Genomic DNA, 23,908 nt, shown 5'->3' on the forward strand with positions numbered 1-23,908 from the left:
CATCATCCAGGATTCTAGCCAACAATCCTCATATCACAATTACAGCACCTTAGTCCTCTGGACCACTCAGAGCCCAGTGGAGATGTTTTTCTATTTATATGTACGCACATGCACCTGCCTCCTTCACTCCAGGCATGCCGGTGGTGTGGGTTGCCAGAGAGAGAGAGGTATGCAGAAAAAGAAAGTCTGCCCGTGTGAGCTTAGAGAGCTTTAAGAGGATGTAATAACCTGCCACTACTCGCCAAATAAAAGCCTCATTGGAGGTGGGTGAGGTCTTCTCCACTGAAGGGGAAATAATCCTGGCTTGCTCCCCTCATGTAATATTAAATCACTCTCCTCCTTTCCTGCCTTCCCTCGCTTCCCTTCCCTTCCAGTCGCTCCACTCCGCTCTCCTCCGTCCTCCCTCCTCTCTTTACTATCCGATCCTTCAGAGGAGTTCTCCAGCTCATACCGCTCTGCAAGTGCTTAGAGAGCACAGCTAGCCTCTCACTCTCTCTCTCCCTTTCTCCTTCTCTCTCTCTTGTTCTTTTTCTCTCTCTCACTCTCTTTCTATCTGTCTTTCTTTCTCTCACACATCTTAACTCCGACTTGCTCTTATTCTCGTGATCTCTCTTTTTTTTTACTTCTCCCTTCTTAACTCTGCATGTAATCTCTTTCTTGCTCACTCTCTATCTCTTTCTCTCTCGTTCATTCCTTCCCTCTCTCATTCTCCTTTTCTTTCTCTCCCTCTCTTTCAATCCCTGTCTCCCTTCTCTCTTTTCCTTTCCTTTTTGCTCTCTTTCTCTCCCTCCTTCTCACTTGCTATTTCCTTCTTAAATCTGAGTGTAACAACTCTCTCTCTCTTTCTCTCTCTCCACTCTCTCACATACTCTCTTTTTCTCTCCCTTTAAATCCTTATCTCTCTTTTTCTATCCTCTCTCTTTCATTCCCTCCCTTTTCTCTCATGCTTTCTCCTTCTTAAGTCTGAGTTTGTTCCTTTTTCTTGCTCTTACTCTTCTGTTCTCTCTCCTTTTCCCTCTCTCTCTCTTTTTTTCACGCTTTCCTTCTTAACTCTGAGTGTAATCTCTTCCTTGCTCACTCTTAAGTTCTCTCACTCTCATTCTCTTTTACTCTCTCTCTTTATCTGTCCCTCTCTGTCTCAACCCCTCTCTTTTTCTCTTTCTCTTTCAATCCCTCCCAATCTTACTCTCTCCACCTCCTTCTATCTCCCTCTCCTTCTCTCCCTCTTTCTCTGTTGGTTTCTCCTTCTTAAGTCTGAGTGTAATCTCTCTCTCTCTCTCTCAGCGAGAGGACTTTGGGCAGTGGCGACGTCAGAGGCTGAGAGCAGCAGAACAGAGATGTGGAGCTGAGTTGACAAGCAAAGCAGCTGCTCAGTCACTTCTCGGACTCTTGCTCTCTCTCTCCTCCTATCTCTCTCTCTCTCTCTCTCTCTCTCTCTGTCGCTGCATGTCTCCAGCTCGTACTTGCTCTCGAACTCCGGAGCCTACAGCATCCTCTCAGATGACGCACTGGACCAGGAGCTTCTTCACTTTTTACGAGCCGTTTCCTTTTTTCACTTCTTTCCGTTCTGCCAACTGAGTACTTTCAGCTCTTCGCTGGAGTTTGAGAACAAGAGCTGAGAAGGAAAAAGAAGAAGAGGAAGATAAGTATGAAGAAGGAGGACGAGAGGAAGAGCACCTGAGGTGAGGGTGTCGAGAGACTGACTCAAAGTTGGGCGACTGAGAGGCAGCAAGGGGAAGAGTCAAGCGTGTGCCAACGGAGGGAAAGTGCTGGGTGAGACACCTGCGACAAGACTTGGTTTAGCAGCTCTCTCTCTTGAGAAAGAGCGAGGCTGCCTTGGGCAACAGAGTGAAAGTATATAAAAAATATTAAAAGTGTGCCAAAGAAAAAGAAATCCTTTCCACAAAGCGAGAAATTGTGCTGAAATTGCAAGAGGAAAAAAGGACAGACTGGTAAAGAAAGTCCATAACCTTCGCTCGAAGGCTCTGCAAACACAGACCTGGCGAACCACATGCCTATTGAGTTCGTCTGCAAGATTAAATTCGCCGAAGGTGATGAAGCCAAGGCAGCGCCGTCCAAGAGCAGCAGCGCCGGAATGCTGGACGAACACCTCAGCCGGGCCAGAGCGGGCGGTGTGGCGGACCTGGCCGCCTTCGCCAGCTCCTCATCCCTGCATGGCCTGGCCCAGGCTCTGGGGTCGTCCCGGTCTGGGAGGGTAGGAATGAGGCAGACTCTGTGGGCTCTAGCCCTGCTGGCATCCCTGACGGTCTTCCTGTACCAGGCATCCCAGAGCACTGCCGCCTACCTGGAGCATCCACATCTGGCAGCCCTGGGTGAAGAAAGCCGGCGTGAACTCACCTTTCCTGCAGTTACCCTCTGCAACGTCAACCGTTTCCGCTTCTCGGCGCTCACGGACGCCGACATCTATCATCTGGCCAACCTCACGGGGCTGCCACCCAAGAGCCGCGGCGGGCACCGGCCAGGCGAGCTCCAGTACCCGCCCCCGGACATGCTGGACATCTTCCAGCGCACAGGCCACCAGCTGGAGGACATGCTGAAGAGCTGCAACTTCAGTGGGCAGAACTGCTCTGTGCATGACTTCAGTGTGGTGAGTGTTACATGTTGTTGTTTATTGAACGGCTGGAAGGTTCTTGTCCTCTTCTTCTTGTTGCTGGTGGACAGGTGTTTTTGACCTATTTGACCTATTAAGACCTATTGATCTGCTGCTGGTTAATATACTTTAAGATGGTGGTACTTCAAACTTCTTCATATGGTAATCCATATCTTTGTCAACTTGAGAGTTGTGTTGGAAACTCTGTATTTAACTTGTTTGCTATGGTTTGTTTACCAGGATACATACAGTTTGCTGACAACAGTCAGCTTTGTCTACTGGTTAATGATGTGACCTCTTAACCCTAATGTTATTCTGAAATGTACAAATCCTTGGGGTAAATTTAATGCCAGTAAATTAAACCTCCAGATTGCTATATTTATGATTAGCTATTATAATTATCTATATTGTTATCCACTTTACATTCATACTTATATTTTGTTCATAACAGATTTATGCCTATATTTTTTAATATATTGTCATTGTTCCAATTCCAGATTGTCTGATATCTGATTGTGTGATGCAGGCTGTATGCAGCTTTTTGATTGGACATTCGGTTTTCTTATAAACTCCACCAAAATCAGAAATTTTTTACTAAAAGAATGAATGCATTTCTGCTCAACCGGCTACTTACACCATTAGGTCACTATTTTAGAGCAGATCTCTGAAAACGCCCTCAAAACACTGCACTTGTTTATTTGTAGTTTTATTTTCATCCCTTGTGCTTTCTGTTCACTCCCATTCATTTTCGCACACATTCAAGCCATAGAGTTTCTGTGTCCCTACAGCCACCAAACTTTTCATACTGTTTCAGAGCAGGAAATGGAGCTCATCTACTTCTTGTTTCTTCTCAAGTTCTTTCTTTTCACTCTTATAAATTCTCTAATTTCTTCTGTAGAAATGTCCTAGAGTTTTATTTTGCCTGACAGCCATCAAACGGCATGTGCTCCCTTATGGCAAATCCCTAAGATCTAATTCATAGCCATAATGACCAGCACTCATCTGTTTGTTGTTTTTTCATCCCATTTTCCACCAATTCAACACCATAACCATTTAACCATGTTTTAATTGGGCTTAAAAGCTTATTGTGCAGGTATTTGTTGTTTCTGTGTTGAAATATCAGAGGTTTTGGCATTAATGCAAGAATGATTTATAAGGTTAGGTTAGGAGTCTTTTTTTGTGTTGGAAATAAAAAAAAGTAGTATTTTAACCATTTAACTCCTCCCATTGGAGACAGAGTGCTGCTAATGTGCTCCAGTCGCACTATATTGATGTTTATTTATCCACACATAAAAATGGGTATGCACCTATCAACACATACATACAGTATGTACATTGATACATGTACTGTATATAAGCACACCTAATCACTATATATATCATATACAGTGTCTTAATTGCATGTAATAGTGACCTCAATACAGTCCAACACAAATGTGTGTAAAATATTGGTATTACTCATAAAGGATTTTTACACATAAAACAGTCTGGAGATAAACTAACCCATCAAACAACACCAATGTGTACAAAATTGTACAGGATATTGAATATATGTTTAATATGATCAATTTATGCACATTTTATGTCTACTTGGTTGTCCTCATAAAATGAGCAAAAATGATTAAATATGAAGCACAAAATATTTTAATTAACCATTAAATGCTAAATACAAAAATAATAGGAAATGGAGTTTCCTACCTTTTTACTAACTGTAACTGTTTTCATGGACTTACAAAGACAAGCATATAAGCCTTTATAAACATTTATTAAAGTCAATGCATATAAGCCATTATAAACATTTATTAAAGTCAATTCCAACACATATAAGCCTTTATAAACATTTATTAACGTCAACGCATGTAAGCCTTGGTAAACATTTATTAAAGTCTATTCCAACACATGTAAGCCTTTATAAACATTTATTAAAGTCAAAACAAATGAGCCTTTATAAACATTTATTAAAGTCTATTCCAACGCATATAAGCCTTTATAAACATTTATTAAAGTCTATTCCAACTCATATAAGCCTTTATAAACATTTATTAAAGTCTATTCTAATGCATATAAGCCTTTATAAACATTTATTAAAGTCTATTCCAACTCATATAAGCCTTTATAAACATTTATTAAAGTCTATACCAACGCATATATGCCTTTATAAACATTTATTAAAGTCTATACCAACGCATATAGGCCTTTATAAACATTTATTAAAGTGTATTCTAATGCATATAAGCCTTTATAAACATTTATTAAAGTCTATTCTAATGCATATAAGCCTTTATAAACATTTATTAAAGTCTATTCCAACACATATAAGCCTTTATAAACATTTATTAAAGTCTATTCCAACACATATAAGCCTTTATAAACATTTATTAAAGTCTATTCCAACACATATAAGCCTTTATAAACATTTAGTAAAGTCTTTTCCAACTTATATAAGCCTTTATTAACATTTATTAAAGTCTATACCAACGCATATAGGCCTTTATAAACATTTATTAAAGTGTATTCCAGCAAATGTCAGTTGTCATAACACTTTTGGGGGTAAAATAACGGAACCATGTTAAAATAAGACTGTATAGTCATTAATGTTGCTTTAGAGACTTTAGTAAATCGAATATTAGCATTAGCAATATGTCTAAACAAATCAGTATGTTGAAATGTTGTGATATTAAGTTTTGTAATATTGTGTTTTTTCTTAAAACACGTTATTAATTTTTAGTTAAATTTATGGCAGATCTTGGGTTATTTTGGTGTTATAGTAAAAACAACCGTTGTTCAGATAAAAAGTGGTTAAAAATATTATTTTACCTAGATTTGATGCATATTAGGATATTAAAAAAAAAAATTTAATAAAATTTATTAATTACAACATATTGTCGCTGGCCCATTAAAAACAGGTATCTCCAAAACAGTAACTTCACAGGAGAGAGGAAAAAAAAAACTTTCTAAACTTTTAAAGGAAATCAGTTTAAAAAGAGATTATTCAGGTTGTTTTAGAGAGTTTCTATTGGTCCATTCACCAAGAAAGTTCGACACAGTGTAAGAGACAGTTTATCAGTTCAAATTATGTAGTAAACTAAAATCCACCAAAATGGAGTTACTTGTTTTTGATTGGACAGCTTACAAATTGCAGTGTTTTATATTAATATCCCTGTATTGTGATATATTTAAAAAATTGCCAATACAAATGCTGTCCTATAGTAAATACAGGTACATGTCAGCTAGTACAACACTTTTTTTTAATGACTTTTCCTAGTGCAAATATTAACCATTTGAACTCTAGGCTGTTTTGGTGTGTTTTTCTCTGTTTTTGTCAGTTCCTCTTTCAGGTCTTATAACACAGTAATTATATCAGACAGACACATGCCCTGATCTCTTTTACTCCAGAAGCCATACGGCTGCTCAAAAATATAATCATTTAAAATGTAAAAGGAAGCAGAATTGTTATATGTTCCTGGAACTGATCATGTTTTGGTCAAAATTTTACTCATTTTTGAATGTATAGACTTTAAATATATTCACACCTAAGATATCTTTTAAAAAATGGTTAAACTAGAGTGTTTATGAGTTGAAAGCATAAGAATATTGATGATAGTTTGATAAAATACATGGAGAGCATCAGGCAGATTTATTTTTCTTGATAATCACACCTCTAGGATACATGTTGATTATTAAAAACCTGACACTCAGAGCAGCCTATGCCTTTCAGTATTTTCATTTAGGACACACAAAGAAAACTATATACAAAAATGTAAACCTTTTAGTCTAAATAAATAAAAATGTTTAGTGCAAAATAACTACTAAGTAAAAATGTGCAAGTAAAATAAAAACTATATAAAGTAGTGCGCACACCATACCTAGCTTTAGTTTGAGTAAAGCAGGTAGTTTCACACTTTTTTTGTGGACACTTTTGAGTCTTTATTTACTGATAGTATTTGGTTTGAAACATCATATAAATATGTTTGAAGCACTAAAGGTAAATAATATTGGTTGGGGAAGGTTTTTCTCAATGGGTTTCTTGTAGATGCTTCACTGCACTGGGATGTCATCGCTATTTTTAGAAAGAGTAAGTCCCGCCCTTTCTAACCATATATGGAGTGGTGTGATTTGGTGTGAATGGTGTGATTTTGGACGGAAAACGTGACCGTAGGGTTCTAAGGGTTAATGCATCTCAGAAATTTAAAAGTTTATGAACTTCGTATGTTTTCTTAATATCTAATATCACACATTTACATCATATCAGTAGTCGGTACAGAAAATATCACTTGAAAACATACTTGTCCTTTAACAGTCCTTTGGGATGTTCTTTAGTTTTTTTCTAAAGTCTCTGCAAGTTTTCCAATCCCAGTTTGCTCCTCTATATCAGAATGCAGGCAGGAATTATGACACCAGTATGAACCCGCTGGCTAAATGTAGAAGCGCGAGCTACGAGAATACAGAAGCCATTAGGCACCTGCACATTTCTGCTGTCTCACTTCTGTGGCCCGAAACCTCTCATCTCCTTCTCGTTCGGTTATATCACAGTCTGTCTCTCGTGACGGAGAATGTTATTTTGGCCACAGGATCGATGAAATATGCAGGAGATGGACAGAGGACACGATTCCTGCATTAACCAAAACAGTTAGGACGAGAAACGCACCACAAGCTGACTTTGTTAAGTTCTGTGCACAGCCTCAGAAACTCAAGTGTGTGATTCTGTTTGCTGTAAATGATTCTTACATGTCTGTTTTTAAAATGCTGTGCGCCTCATAACTTTGAAATAAATGACTGAAATACTGACTATTCATAATTTTAAAAAGACTAAAGAAAAATCATATTTTCCGAAATTAATCACTTTTTATCAGGAATGCATCATTCCTGTAATGGCGAGCTGCACAAAAAGGGTCTGCAATTTTACAGAAAATTGGCATTTGATGGAAATGTGGTTAATCTAGAGCTGTTGAGACATGTTGAAAATTGTTCATGATGACCATATTTTTGTCTCAAAGATACACTTAAATTTATTTAATACTTATTTAATATATATAATATATATATATATATATATATATATATATATATATATATATATATATATATATATATATATATATATTTTTTTTTTTTACTACAACAGCTTAAGCTTTACCTCAGCAAAGTATGGAAATAAAATTCAAAGAATTAATTGCATTTATTTGATCTTTTCAAGGGACAACACTGAAGATTTGACACTTTGATACAAAGTAGTCAGTGTACAGCTTGTATAACAGTGTAAATTAGCGGTGCCCTCAAAATAACTCAACACACAGCCATTAATGTCTAAATTGCAGGGAACAAAAGTGAGTACACCCCTAAGTGAAAACGGACAAGTTGTGTCCAATTAGCTATTTTCCTCCCTGGTCTCATGTAGGTGTGAATGGAGAACAGGCCTGGTAAATTTGGATATTCAAAAAGATACTTAAAGGCATGAAAACGTCTTGGCGATGTGAGAAACAGAAGTGTTGCTCCAGAAACGGGTTCCACTCAGAGCAGTCCTCCACAGGGTCGAACAAAGTAGTTGATTTAAAATGTTCAGCATAATATCCAGAGGTTGGCTTTAAAAAAATACACACATAGGTACTGCCAGCATTGCTGCAGAGCATGAAGAAGTGTGAGGCATCAACTCCGTCTGAATGGCATTGTCCTAGAATGAAGCCTCTTCTAAAGGTGATGCACAAGAAAGCCGGCAAACAGTTTGCTAAACACAAGCAGATCAAGATCAACTTAAACTTGTTTGGCTCAGGTGGTGTCCAGCATGTGTGGCAGCATCCTGGTGAGGAGTACAAGGGTAACTGCTCCTATGCACACATTTAAGCATGGTGGTGGTAGCATCATAGTCTGGTGCGGTATACAGTACATGCTTCCGGCACTCGCAGAGTATGATCCTCTACCTCTAGGAACTGGGCTGCTTGGCAGATTTCCAACATAATAACGACCTCAAACACACCTCCAAGATGACAACTGCCTTGCTTAAGAAATAAAAGGTTACTAAATCTAGACCTAAACCCTATTGAGCATCATTGGGCCATCCTCTCACAGAAGGTGGAAGAGTGTAAGATCTCTAACATCCACCAGCTCTGTGAAAGAGGATTCTAGAAGCAACCTGTGAAGCTCTAGTGAACTTCATGCCCCAAAAAATTAAGGCTAGGGCTGGGTGATATGGATCAAAAACATCTCAATCTTTTTTTCTGAATTGTGATATACAGTATATATCTCAGTATTTGTTTCATCCCATAAGGTTATATCAAAATGATACTTTTGAGAAAAAGCTACATTTTCCAAATTTTATATTGGTACTTTTATAATTCAGTGCCGTATCCTTTATATTAGAGTAGCCTAGCAGTTCTAGCAGCATTTTATATAACCAACAACTGAAAGTTTTTTCAAATTATACCAATTATAATCATATATACTCAACAATTCCTCAAATGAAATCTTTTTTTTCCCACTTAAAGTCGCCTAAAAACAAGGGATATATATAAAATATCATTGTGTTTTTGGAAAAAAAAAAGCATTTAAAGTGCCTAAGAAAAAGTAAAAAAAAGTGCAGTTTGAGTTTTCTGTAAATCTGGGCTGAAACAGTATTAGGTCTATTCTTACACACATGTGAATGAGCTGATTGGTCAGTTCAGGTTAGAGTGGGTGTGTCTGCTCTAAAGATCAGTGTTTAGTTCAGTGGTGATGCTTCACGCTGCTGTGTTTTATCAGCGCTATGATCTCAGAACATCAGACATGCTGCTGTTTTGCTGAAAAGTCGGGTTTTTTTGATAAATGTGTTTAGTGAGTTAGGGAGGCGGGGCTAGGTGAAGCTGTACAGAGAGACAGCGGGAGAACTGACGGGGCTCACTGTAATGCAGCATAGTCTATATCGATATAAACGTTATTGTCTCGTCTTATAACGCATATGAAAATATATCAATATTTTTAAAATCTCGATATATCGCTCAGCCCTAATTAAGGCACTGCTGGAAAATAATGGATACACTTAGGGGTGTATTCACTTTTGTTGCCAGTGGTTTAGACATTAATGGCTGTGTGTTGAGTTATTTTGAGGGCACAGCAAATTTACACTATTACACAAGCTGTACACTGACTATTTTACATTGTCATATCTTCCGTGTTGTCCTATACACTCTAAAAAACAGAGGTACGATATGAGTACTTTTTTGTACTCGAAGGTACACTCTTTATAATTGTACCCTCAAAGGTACAATACTGGTCTTTACAGGGTCAGATTTGTTCCCTCTGAAGTACAAAGTAGTTTCTAACAGCAATAAGTACAAATTTGTACCATTTAACCAGCCAAAGGTACATTCAGTATTCTGCATCACTGTACTAATGAACAGTATATATTTAAATTGCACATTTTTTATTTGAAAGCCAGACAATTTTGTATCATCAAGTTTTTGAGCCATTTTTAGTTGATGATAATGTTTATAATCTTTATAATCTATACTGGCACAAAAACCATGGGTACAAAAAAGGACTTTCACTGAAAGGTACTTTTTTGAACCTTAATATAAGGTACAGCCCCAGCGACAAGCTTTGTACTCTTTTAAGTACAAATCTGTACTTATATTTCTTAGAGTGTATATAATAAAATATTTACAAAACTCACTTTTGTGAGATCAAGTGTACATTGATAATGACTGCTCTGAATCAGGATAGTATTAGCTTAGTTAGCAGGATAGCTGGCTTATATTTTGATCAACACAGAATACATTCTGTCTGCCTGACACAAAGTCTGTCAAATCAAACTGCACATATATATGTTTATCGAATTTTCAGACATACAGAATACAGAATTATTATTATACTGGCCAGTTCTATTTATAGCTCAAACGTGACAAATCTGACGCTTGAGTAAAAAAAGAACACTGTGATTATCTCTGTGTGAATATTTGTGTGTATATATATTGTTTTGTGTGTGCACTTTTGTCTTAAGGTCTTATATCCTTGTCCAGCATCTGTTATTTTTCACACTCTTCATCTGCTCTCAGGATTAGAGCGGTATGAGATTTTGTCATTCATTGTTTAGATCTGTTTGGATGTAATGTTCAATTCAAAAGCACTCCATGAAATCTTGTCTGTGACACATTCTCGCTGTATTGTCTTATTATTCCTAAATCCCCTGCAAGACACCTGTCAGGATTAGATTTGGTTGAACATGATTGGAATGGAAAGGCTTGGGGAGGATCGGTTGCGGACAGCTGTTCTCTCCAGCGCCGCACTCTTTTAGAGTCTTAAAATATGAATCGGTGCGCCTCTGTTTTTCCCAGATACATTTCCCGGCCTCTCGTGCTTTGCCTGAGGATGAGTAGCGTGGCCCACGGGCTATCAGATGCAGCAGTTCATGTTGGAGCACTCTTAAAAACAACGCCAGCTCAAGTGGCGTCCTCAAGGGCACACCAGCAGTGGGCAGAGACAGAGGGACACAGCGGGGACATCAGTCACTCCCAGAGCCAAATACCTACTGGTTTCCGGTGGAGTCCTGGCCCTGCTGAGTCATGCTGATCTAATGAATGATGAGAGGAACACATTGGGACTGGTTCAGACCCAAAACTTAGTTTGCCCATGGACACTTTTTCTAGAGGTGGCCAATATGGCCCTAAAATAACATCACAATATATCAGGGTATTTTGTCTATAATGATATTCTTGGTGATACAGAAAAACACTGAAAAATATGTTTTTACTTTCAAGAATCTTCTACTGCAATAAAATAAACAGTTTCAAGCAACAGTAACTTCCCATATGTAACGCTACAGATGTGATTCAGACTCTTGCAGTAAAAAAACAATATGATGCTTTATTACATGAAAAAAGAGCATAGTCGTATAACAAGCATGAGTCAAAACCAGTGAGAGTTCGAATCCTGTTCATGGAGCTCCCCATCAGCTAGCACAATTGGCATTGCGCTCTCTGTGTGGGTAGATGGCGCTCTCTCTCTCCACATCACTCCAAAGGGTGATGTCGATCAGCACAAGGCGTCTGTGAGCTCATGTATCAGAACCAAGTCGCTGCGCTTTCCTCCAAGCACACTGCGATGCTACCCGGTAACGCTGCATCAAAAGCAGTTTGAAAAGAGGTGGAGTCTAACTTCACATGTATCGGAGGAGGCATGTGCTAGTCTCCATCCTTCTGGTGTTGGGGCATCACTAGTGATAGGGGGAATCCTAATGAGTGGGTTGGGTATTTGGTCTTATAAAATAGGGAGAAATAATAGGATAAAACATTTGTTTGATAAAAAAAAATAAAAAAAACAGTGAGAGAATGTGTCAAAACCATAAGCCAAAAGCAGCATTTAACAAACCAGAAAATCACAAATACAAACAGAGCAGAAGGGCTAGGCAAAAAAACGTAGTCATTTGAGCATTTGAACACAACTTTGAATTCCAAAGATGACGAACGTGACAGTGAGTCCAGACAGGTGACACTGGAGGATGGCATCACAATTTGGATTTTTTTTGTTGTTTTATAATATTATTGTGTATGATATGATATGGCACACCTCAAGCACTTACCAACCACCCTGTTTAAAGCAACAAGACTGGTCTTAAAATTGGTCAATCAGAACAAAGAAAGACCAAAAAAATTGGTTTTATTTGTTTAAAATCTATTTCTAGCTTTCAAATATTCAAAACATAGACAACTTTAAAAAAAAAGGTTATCTTGTTTAATTGATCATAATAAGTAAACAAGGTGGTCTTCTTCCATTTTATTTCTGGAATTTCTGGAAATCTGGAATTGATGTAGAACATGTAACTGCTTTAGAAGCTCAGTCATATAAAAAAAACTTACACTACAAAATCTTTAGGTCTTTGGAGTCTTGGAGATTTTGGAACATGTTATAATAATAAACAGTAGTAGTATTATTATTGTCTAAAACACGTATTTCCGTAGTTGGTTAATGCAATAATTTTACAGCAATTACACATAAAGCTGCGCTGGTATGAGTGGATCAGACACGGCAGTGCTGGTGGAGTTTTTAAACACTCCAGTGTCACTGCTGGTCTGAGAGGAGTCCAGCAGTCTTTTGGGTAGCATCTTGTGGGCACTGATGAGGGACTAGAGGAAGCTTAGACAGTGAGTGAAAACAGTGTTTAAAACTGCAGAAGCACTAGAGGTTTGGAGCTGAATGGCTGGGAAATGACAGCAAGTTCTTTACAAGACTTTATGGGGAGTTTTTTTAATTTTTTTTTATTTAACGTGTCCCACAAAGAAGCAAGCTATAGCCTACCTCGCTAATGAGCACTTGTGTAGAGGAGGAAAATTAAAGAGAGCAGTGGACAGTGGACAGTTTTTTTTTCTTTAAAAGAATTGTACTTGGTGTGAAAAGGGCTTTAAGACTGCAGAGGCATTGTCCTCTCTATTCTTTAGTTATGCGGAGGTAAATGACCCAGTTTGCCCCTGTAGTTGGTGACTGTGTATATCTCTCATTAGACCTGTCTGCCTCTGGGGTGTCGGTGGCCAAATTGCAGTAAGTAAATAGCACAGCGACTCATTTGCACAACTAAACATCGTTTAATAACGGCTAAATGTCGGAAAGGCCAAATTCGTTTGCTGTTGGGCGCGCTCCAGTGGAATATTTGATTTCAAGGGAATCCAGTTGAGGAACCTGGAATCCAGTTGAGGTTCTGCCGATACCGACGAGTCAAGCGATATGATACTGCAGTAGATATTGTATTAAGGGAGTTTTAAAAATCAATTGAGATGTGTGGAACAGCCCCAAGCATTTGTTCCCTTATTCACAGATGTAAGCCAGGTGTGTGTTTGTGTATGAGTGTGTGTGTGTGCTCTTTGTGTGCTTGCAGTAATCTGTTGTGTAAATAATGACAACGCACAACAACCTTGGAGGCAAACAAAGCAACAAGCTAACCCCCCTGGAGGTCGTCAGAAGCTCGAAACCGGGATCGACCCCCCGCTCCCGCCGCTGTCCTTTGGCGCCATAATGATTTTTGCATGTTTGATTTTCCACAGTGGAGCTGCATAAATTAGAGAAAGTCATGTAAAACATTAATCAAAGCTCTCCCGGGCCCGGCAGTAATGGATGACTCTGTCCTGCCATTCCCATCACCTGAACTGAAATCATCACCTCTCACACACTCAGACAGGAACATGACGACTCGAGCTGTAGGTCTGATCTGTACATCTGATTAACACTTTTAAATCAGAGCTGTTTTCTACAAACTCTCTCTCTCACGCATCACATTCACTATTACATTTATATCAATGGCAAACTGTGACTATTAACCTGTTCACACCTGTAATTTGCACTGGATACTTCTCAGTGTCAGATCACTTAGGACACTGCCAGGTGAGAAAGATAGAAGTTTACATGATCACTGTCTATAGAAAAATGCACATTCAAACTAGTACATTTGCAGTAAAGGGAAAAATACCATTTAAACCCTTTAAGGAAGTCAGTGTAAAAAGATTGTATTTCAAGTTATTTGGAGCACTTATTTTTTATAATCAAGTTTCTTATTGAAAATGTTGTAGATAACATATTATAAAACACACACAATTTTTTCGTATCTCTTTTAAATCCCATCCACACCCATCCCACCCCGCCCACATCCAACCCAATACTTCCAGTTCACCTTACCCGCAAATCATCCCTCCCCACCCAACATTTACACAATATATAAAGTCTATTACTAGAAAGTGATCATGATAAAAAAGGATTTTTCCATCTTGAATTACATTCAGCAATATCCTCATCTGGATTTGCTCTAATGACTGATTACTGATAGTTCTAAGTAGAGAATATCTAAAAAGGAAAGTAAGATTTAGAGCACTTACATTGTTTCAGTAATTATAAAATGTGTACCCACTGTAAAAGAAAACTGCTGTTTAAATTTAGATGCAAACTAAAACTTGACAAAAATAGAGAGGACAATATAATACATGGACATGTATTATATTGTATGGACATTTCTCCACTCATCCTCATTACAGTTTGGAGTTTCATTCTTAATAAACAGTTTTCCTAAATAATAGGCCTCTGCTTCTTCTGTGCTGCACTGTTTATTAACATAGTTCGGAACACATTTCTGTCAATCAAACAGCTCAGAATTGTACTTAAAAAGCTTAGTTTTAACACTCTACTTACTAAAACAATGTTGGGGTAATGGACAGAACGCTGCATATTTATGGCCTGATCTACGCACTACACAAGAAGAGCTATCGCTAAAGTTAGAGTCAATTGAAACTTGATATACTATGATTAGGTGCTCCAAAAGGACAGTGACCCCTAACAAATAACAAATGTGGATATGTAATGTATAAAGTGGGTAAGAATGGCCTCAAGACCTTATCCCTATCAATAACATGCAGTCATGCTCAAAGGTCATGTCCCTGCCTGGAGTTCTTCCATTCTACCATGACAAGTGGTCAAATGTCCACCAACCAGAATCCTGTTAAAATTTTTGTTTAACCAAATATGTACAGTGACATGGAACTATTATTATGTCCCATGACTTCTAGCCAGATATCTATCATTACCACTCACTGCGCTGTCCACTGTGGGTGGTAATGCTTTTTTGACACATTACCTGTTCACAGATTTCATTTTGGATGGATGAATGTTCAATGTTCAGCCTCACCAACAAGATAACACCTCACAATGTATATCTACATAAGACATTAGGCAGGGTTAAGATTTTGTGCTTGTGGGCTCCCCCTACAGTTGTAGAATGTAATAAATGTTTCAGGTGGATTAGTTTCTCTTTCTCGTTTTCTGGCTTTCACAGACATATTCAGTCTCTTTCCAGCTTCTGCCAGAGTGTCTGTATGTTAGTTTGTAAAGGATGAACCAGTAGTCCTTGTAGAACTGTTAGAACTAAAGGTCGGAAAGCAGGTCGCAGTTCTCGCGAGCGTTGGTCGTGGCCGCCTCAGAAAACTTACAGAGTCTGGTTTGAGCTCAGAGGAGCTCCAGCACAGACACGAGAGCACAGCTATTCCTCTTATTACACCTAAATGCAGCGCTGCAGTGAGTTTCAAGCTGTAATTCAAGCTGTAATCCTACCTAGTGCTGCTTTAAATAATACAAGTTCATATTCATAAAGTTTTAGGAGTTCAGAAATCAGTATTTGGTGGAATAACCCTGGTTTTTAATCACAGTTTTCATGCATCTTGGCATGTTGTCCTTCACCAGTCTTACACACTGCTTTTGGATAATTTTATTTATTTTACTCCTGGTGCAAAAATTCAAGCAGCTCAGCTTGGTTTGATGGCTTGTGATCATCCATCTTCCTCTTGATTATATTCCAGAGGTTTTTAATTTGGTAAAATCAAAGATACTCGTCATTTTTCCAGAGCTGTATAAAAGACAAATATAGGTTAAAGTTGTCGAAAAGCTAGATGTTTATATGAAGGTGTATACATATAGTAAAATATTGTGAAGTTGAATTTTTCAGCACTTGCAGCACTCTGTGTGACTCCCACACTGTTTCTGCCTCAGTTCTGTTCAAATCAGTGAGCAGCCATGACCTTTGGCTATAGTGCTGCTGCCTTAAGTTTGCTGTGTGCTTCACTCTACAACAGAACCAGCTGCGAATCCAAACCAACAAATCAATTAAAGCACACAATACAAACCCCAGCTCTTAAACACAGCAGAGCAGTGCTGCGGCATTGTCGCGCCAGCACACAGCGCTGTTATTAACTCAGTTTTGTCTTTTCACTCAAATTGTATAAGGCCCTCTGCGGCCGGAAGGCTTTCGCTCACAGCTTGTTGGTTAAAACAATTGGACGAGTAAAGCCTCCAGGCTTTTGACTTCAGCGCTGAAATCTCCTTCCACTGGACGCGTTAGTCTCAGACAGCTGATGACTAATGCTCCAGCGCTACATGATGTTGGCAAACCACTCAGCCCTCTCTGAACATTCTCAACTAAATTAGCTTAGCCCTGACAAAGGCCGGGTTTTTATATTTATTTCTCCTTTCTCTCGCAGAATCAGATGCTCTTCACTGTCCCAGCATAATTGGATGCTTACATTCTGATTTGTGGGGAATATTCCTGCAGATTTTGCTGTGTACGTCGATGACGCGCGCTCTCTTTCTCTTTCATAACCAGATTTTTTTGTTGTTGTTTGTGCAGATTCACATCCTCTGCAATGCTATTGATAAGAACGTTCTCTAAGTGAGTTGCCAAACTCTGAAAATCCTCGTGAGTCACAGAAGATGAAGTGCTATTCACAACAAGTGTGTTCGATTCTCAGAATAATTGCTGCATTTGCGTTCTTTATCTGGGGAAAATAAAAATGGCACATCCACCTCTTTTAAAGCAGATTTTACAGTAGTATTTCTAGGAAAATTAACAGAAATATAGAAAAAAGTAGAAAAAAGCATAATAGCTAAGAAGCATATTAGCCATATGTTGGTAGACAGATCCAGCAGATATGCCTACTGTGCAAATCAGCCAGAGTCCAGCTTTAACAGAAACAGGGGCGTTAGCTGGGTATGTACAATTCATTATCGGATTTTATAAAAGTATCCTGTATAATATCCTTTGTAGTTTTTACTTCTTTTATTAAATCGATTTACAAATTCACAAACTGTGCAGGAATTCAGAATTGTTAATTGTGGCTGTCCTAATAAAAATAATTAAAAACAACTTGTAAACAAGAGGGGAAAACGCTGATATTAACAAACGAAATTGAAGTGAAAACTCTAAAAAACATTATAAAACTTTCATCACTTTCTTTAACTAAGGACATGGACCAGAGATGTTTCCCCAGTGATTCTATCCTGATCCTGCAAAAACACTTGCAAAAAAACAGTATGTCAACAATGCATTTAATGTAACAATTACATTTATTACAATTTTGTAGTATTCAAATTATAGTTTCTTGTACTTTTGTGCACTAAAACAAATAACTGAACTGAATATAAAATATTATTAGTATTATAAAGTGCCTGTTCAATTAATAGACTCTCGATCAAAATGCAGAGCAGATAAAAATGGCGATAATTTGCTTTGTACTATTTGGATCTTAAGAAGGTTCAAAGTAAAGCTTCACAATGTTAAAAGAAGAAATGAGAGCAAGAGACAAAAACATATAAGCAGCCAATTTACTGAGAAATACATTATCACTCAAACATAATTTATCGCCAAACTCTGCATAAAAAATTTGATTCCATATAATTTTCTGACAAATATTCACACTCTCAATCACAAAGTGTATTTGTTTATAAACTCCACAGCTCTGTGTTTACTGATTACATAAAACTATATTAAGTCTATATTAAGTCGGTTGTAATAAACTAACCTGTCATGTCTGGTGCTGAAAGCGCTCCTATGTCTCCCACACCCAGCTCTATTTCCAAGCTTCCCAACTACAATACCCAGAACGCACCACACAATGACATCACGCTCACTCCCGATCACATGACACACCGCATGACACCTCCAGGAAGTCCCGAGTACTGATTTCCCTCAGTATAAAAGGACCATGCTAACGCTCACACCTTGCCGAGTATCTGTTTGGTTTATCCTGCAGTACAAAGCGTTTCTCTAGCCCTGGTTTGATATCCCGTGTATGATCTTGTTTTTGTGTTTTTCCGACTTTAATTTTTGCCTACGCCTGTGTATGACCTGGACTATTTATCGTTTTTGGATTTTTGCCTACTCTGTGATACTGCCTGCCTGTGTATGAACTCTGGACTGTTCCCCGTTTATGGTATGGTTTCTCTCTGCTACGTCACACTGGTACTGAACCTGTTTGTCTCGACTATCCCTGTAAGATTTTGCTCTTTTAATAAAGCTGTTGATTTGTATCCGCACAAGTCTCATCCCTGTCTGGCCCTGACATTACCACACACATTAGACAGTATTAATAACAATCAGCGCTCCACAGTGCTGTCGTTCTATTATTAAGGTACATTAATGTTAAGCCAAAATCTGCATAAAATTGGATTCCATGTAATTTTCGGACAAATATTCACACTCTCAAGACCTGTTAATGCCAAAACGAGAAAAAAATCTACTGACTTTGAACGTGGTAGGATTGTTGAGCTGCATAATCAGTGCCTCTCACTAAATGTTGACACCATAAAGATTTAGGCTTCTTTTTCCTCCAGTGAAACCATGGAGCTTTAGGATGTGCAGAACATTGAGAACATTTGGGGATGGTGACATGGGAAGTTTATTCTCTAGCTTTCAGCTTTGTGCCAGCATAAATGGCCCATCAGTGTCTGTCTGTCTGTCTGTCTGTCTATCTATCTATCTACATGTGTCCAGTATGAAAACTGCGTCTCCAGCAATCTAAAAACGCTACATGCCCAGAACAGAACTGCTAACAAATGAGAGCAGATTGCATCTAATAATGACAGCTGGAGGCTGAAGGCAGCATCTTTTCTCTTTTGGATAACACTACGTGGTCTAAAACAACCACACACACACAGCTTTGGAATGTAGAGTGTATTTGCACTGTGTAGAATGTTAGCGATGGATAATATGGCCACAATTTTTGTGGCCACAATATATTTCTAAATTTAGGTCAATACAATATAATTCAATTTTTTTCTAAATAACAGTATAAATGCCACCACCTGCAGTGTACATCATCACACACTGACAGAGTACAGTAGTCTAAAGTGTTCTGCATTTTTTGCTCCGCTTGAATGTAGTAAGAGCAGTTCCTGTAGATGCTGATCAAAAAAAAAATAAAATCAAATAGTCCAAATTTAAAAAAAATAATTTTTGTTAGTATATATCTTTTCAGAATTGTTGCATTTCCGCCATATCGGAGGGTTTTTCCAGCATGAACCACCTTTTTACGCTCACTACCACCACCATGTTTTACTGTGGGTGTGAAGTTCTTTTTCTGAAATGCTGTGTTACTTTTATGCCAGATGTAATGGGACACAAACTTTCCAAAAAGTTCAACTTTTGTCTTGTCTTGGGGATCATCAAGATGTGTTTTGGAAAAATTGAGACGAGCTTTAATGTTGTTTTTGCTCAGCAGTGTTTTTTGTCTTGGCACTCTGTCATGTAGGCCATTTTTGCTCTTTCTGATGGTGGAGGCATGAACATTGACCTTACCTGAGGCAAGTGAGGCCTGCAGTTCTTTGGATGTTGTTGTGGGGTCTTCTGTGACCTCTTAGATGAGGCGTCGCTGTGCTTTTGGGGTGATTTGGGCGGCCGGCCACTCCTGGGAGGGTTCACCACAGTTCCATGTCTTCGCCATTTGTGGATAATGGCTATTTTTTTTGGTTTGCTGGAGTCCCAAAGCTTTGGAAATGGCTTTATAACCTTTTCCAGACTGATAGATCTCAATTACTTTCTCTCGTTTGTTCCTAAATTTCCTTGGATATGGGTGTGATATCTAGCTTTTGAGCATCTTTTGGTGTACTTTGCTTTGTCAGGCAGGTCTTATTTAGGTGTGGCAAAAATCAGGCCTGGGTGTGGCTGGAGAAATTAAACTCAGGTGTGATAAACAACAGTTAAGTTATGAGTTATTAAGTGAGTTTTTAACAGTATGAAACACTTTTTTGTACAAGGTGATTTAGATTTGGATATTATTTTCCTTTGATAAAAAAAACCTTCATTAAAAATGCATTTTATGTTTGATGATCTAAAACAGTTAAGAGTGACAAACATGCAAAAATATAAGAAGTCATGAAGACGTCTTCACACTTCTTCACACCACTGTATATAGTGTTAATGAAATGTTCGGTTCACATGAGCAGATTCAGCTGTTTGGTTCGCAGTATATGATCTAGTGCTGTTTCTAATGCAGGACACACTGCTTTATATCCAATGTAGTTGCTTATCTTCTGCCTTACCATTTGGAACCACCTCATAAAAACTGTATGTGTGTGTGTGTGTGCGTGTTATGTATGCTGAAGGCGAGGCAGCAGTTGCTGTGAGTACTATCAAACACCGCTCTGCGTCTTTAATGCCTGGAGCCGCTCAATAAGCCATTCAAGTGTAATGGCAGTCGAGTTAAGCAAAGTCAGAAGCCTCGGGACGAGTTTCACGCACTGATTCCTTTCCGAGCCACAAAACGCACCTCAGCACCGGTGATCACGACTGCTGGACACGCACAGGACTGCAGACTGATAGGGTGGTGGTGCATCAGAGAACAATAATTTATATTAAATATATTTATTTATTATACATTGTAATGACCGAAAAAATATATTTATTAACTAACCCTTTGAACTCTAGGCTGTTTTGGTGTGTTTTTTCTTCGTTTTGGTCAGTTCCTCTTTCGGGTCTTTTAACACAGTAATTATATCAGACAGACACATGCCCTGATCTCTTTTACTCCAGAAGCCATACGGCTGCTCAAAAATATAATCATTTAAAACGTAAAAGGAAGCAGAATTGTTATATTTGCCTGGAACTGATCATGTTTCGGTCAAAATTTTACCAAGCGCCTGTTTTTTTTTTTTTTTTACTTATTTTTGAATGTATAGACTTTAAATATATTCACACCTAAGATATCTTTTCAAAAATGGTTAGACTAGAGTGTTTATGAGTTGAAAGCATTAGAATATTGATGATAGTTCATTACATGGTTTATTATTACTTTGACAAAATACATGAACAGCATCAGGTGGATTTATTTTTCTTGATAATCAATAATCACACCTCTAGGATACATTAAGTAGATTATTAAAAACCTGACACTCAGAGCAGCCTATGCCTTTCAGTATTTTCATCAGGAAACACAAAAAAAAAAATATATACAAAAATGTGAACTTTTTAGTCTAAATAAATAAAAATGTTTAGTGCAAAATAACTACTTAGTAAAAATTTAACAAAAAAAAAAAAAAAAGTAAAATTAAAACTATATAAAGTAGTGTGCACACCATACCTAGCTTTAGTTTGAGTAAAGCAGGTAGTTTCACACTTTTTCTGTGAACACTTTTGAGTCTGGTATTTACTGATATTATTTGGTTTGAAACATCATATAAATATGTTTGAAGCACTAAAGGTAAATAATATTGGTTGGGGAAGGAGATCTCACTTTTTTAGGTGTTTTCTCAATGGGTTTCTTGTAGATTTAGCTTTACCGCACTGGGATGTCATCACTATTTTTAGAAAGAGTAAGTTCAGCCCTTTCTAATCATATATGGATTATGTTTATGTGTGAAAGGATACCTGAGTGATTAAGCTGAGAACACAAGGTGCGATTTTGGACAGAAAATCCGTCTGTAGGGTTCTAAGGGTTAAAAAATAACGAGAACTGTTGTTTAGGTTTGCTTTAGTATCCTAAACCTGACTGAGTATACTGAACATATTGAGGGGTTGGAAAGCAGGGAATGCGTTGGCCTAACCCAGTCTCTTGGCAGAACAAGACGTTACCCAAAAGTCATTTTTATTGCAGTTTATTGTTATTGTTACGAGTCATTGCTCTCATCACTGACCTCGCTTGTAAAGCCGGTGTTGTGCCGAAATCTGCATCCCCGCCAGGAAAAGCATCCCCTCTTGGGAGCGCGCACCCATGTCTTCTTAATAAAAGTGGAGATAATTTCTTTAGCTAACTTTAATTAGAAACACATTTCCGAGAGGAGGTGCTTTTCATTGCGGGGGTGCAGATTTCGGCACACTTTCAAAATAAAAGTTTATTTTAAAACAATTTCTGCTTTCTCTGCGGTATCATTTTTGGGCAGGGAGGGAATGATACCCCCCCCCAAAATGATATCCACCCACCCCCAACAACCCCACCCCCTCCGGGTCTTATCTCATGTGAGAGGGAGAAAAACTGGCGGATAACCAATCAGTTTCACTGCATTTTTACATCATTCCCGAATAAATTATTTCACACACAGGACTAATTTGTTTGACCTTTGTTTGAGGGAGGGGCTTATTATCACTGGTTTATTTCCACACACAAGAACTCTTTCCGAATCGTGGATCGATTGTGTAAATCTGTGTGTTAATGTTCTGCTTGATCAGAGACGCACCTGACCACATAACTATTGTTGCATAAATGGCATCTTAATGCCTTATTGACAGCAAAGCCCCGCCCACATTTACCATGTTACTACGCCTGCTGGAACAAACACAATAGACCTTTTTCACACTTCTGTGTTCATTAATGCGGAGGCATTAATAGCAGGGTTAAGTGGCTTCCAGTCGTGTTGTAATCAATGGCTAAAGCTACTGCCCGATTCTTAATAATATACAATTCAGTTAAACACACCCTACAGGGTTTTAACTCCATCAGGATAAAACTGTTCAGCTGAGACCTGTCAACAGTGATGGTAAGTAGTTTAATGCAGAAAGGCCACAATGTGTGACTGAGTGACTGACCTGACACCTATTCTCTCTTTCAAAATGAAGCACAGTATGTTTTATTCTTTCATTCTGTCTGTTCAGAGATGAGATGACCCTAAATCTCTCTGTGCAGTAGCATGGCGGGAGGCGTGCACATTCACACACGGGTCTTAAGTATTAAACTTTAGTGTGATGCCGTATTCAGAATACACACTAGCCTGTGCTGGGGGACCGTCCAGACATGTCAATTCTGCTCTTGTTGGCTGTGCTGAAGCCCAGTAAAGAGAGAAGGGTATAGCTGCAGCCTGGAGCACCTCCAAAGGGGAGGAACATACCTCCAAGTAGGATGGTGCTTGGTGTAACGCGGTATGGTGTTTCTCTCGACGTTTTGTGCTTGTAAATAACCCCAAAGGTTAATTAATTAATCTATTTTGTTTATTAAACGTTTATTTCTTTTAAGATGCATTTTCTAAAAGCATGTTGTGCACATTGCAACCACATTTTATTTATTTTAAAAACGTTTAAGCATTTGCCATGCTGTGAATTTTTCAAATTATAAAATAGTAATGATCTAAATAATAAAGGCAGCTGTTTATTCATAGCCAATAATATTATAAATACATACACACTACACATATTTTATTATATTGACATTTAAGAAATATAAATAATCAATAATTGTTGACTAATATATTTATTGACATTCATGAGCCTCTTAATCACGGAGGACTTTTTTGTAGCATTCGGCAGAGAAATGGAGCTGTGTTGAGTGATGTCTCCCTGCCTTACGATGTAGACTTTTAAATAATATAATATAATATAATATAATATAATGTGATAGTACATTCTATATAACATTAAATTTGATGTAATAGAATAATAGTAATAATAAGAATCACGGAAGACTTTTATTATGACATTCGCCGGAGCCGTGGTGAGAGAGGTCTCGCGCACAAACTCGCTCCCAGTCTCGAGCCGTATACTTTTGGTGGACTTCCCACTTGGAGGTAAGCCCCTCCCCTTTGGAGCTTTGGACCTCC

The 23,908-nt window shown here is 38.2% G+C and overlaps 1 protein-coding gene across 1 annotated transcript in view; it reads left to right on the plus strand.

Annotated features, from left to right (window-relative positions):
* The first annotated feature begins 211 nt into the window (after positions 1–211).
* The window catches only part of asic4b (acid-sensing (proton-gated) ion channel family member 4b), a 120,066-nt gene continuing 96,369 nt past the window's right edge, over positions 212–23,908 (plus strand). Inside the window, exon 1 of the mRNA XM_022675491.2 lies at positions 212–2,608. Within this exon, the coding sequence (XP_022531212.2) occupies positions 2,012–2,608 (597 nt within the window). The 5' untranslated portion in view covers positions 212–2,011. The remainder of the gene's footprint in view (positions 2,609–23,908) is intronic.

This window comes from Astyanax mexicanus, chromosome 5, assembly GCF_023375975.1.
Source record: "Astyanax mexicanus isolate ESR-SI-001 chromosome 5, AstMex3_surface, whole genome shotgun sequence".
NCBI classification, from domain to species: domain Eukaryota; kingdom Metazoa; phylum Chordata; class Actinopteri; order Characiformes; family Acestrorhamphidae; genus Astyanax; species Astyanax mexicanus.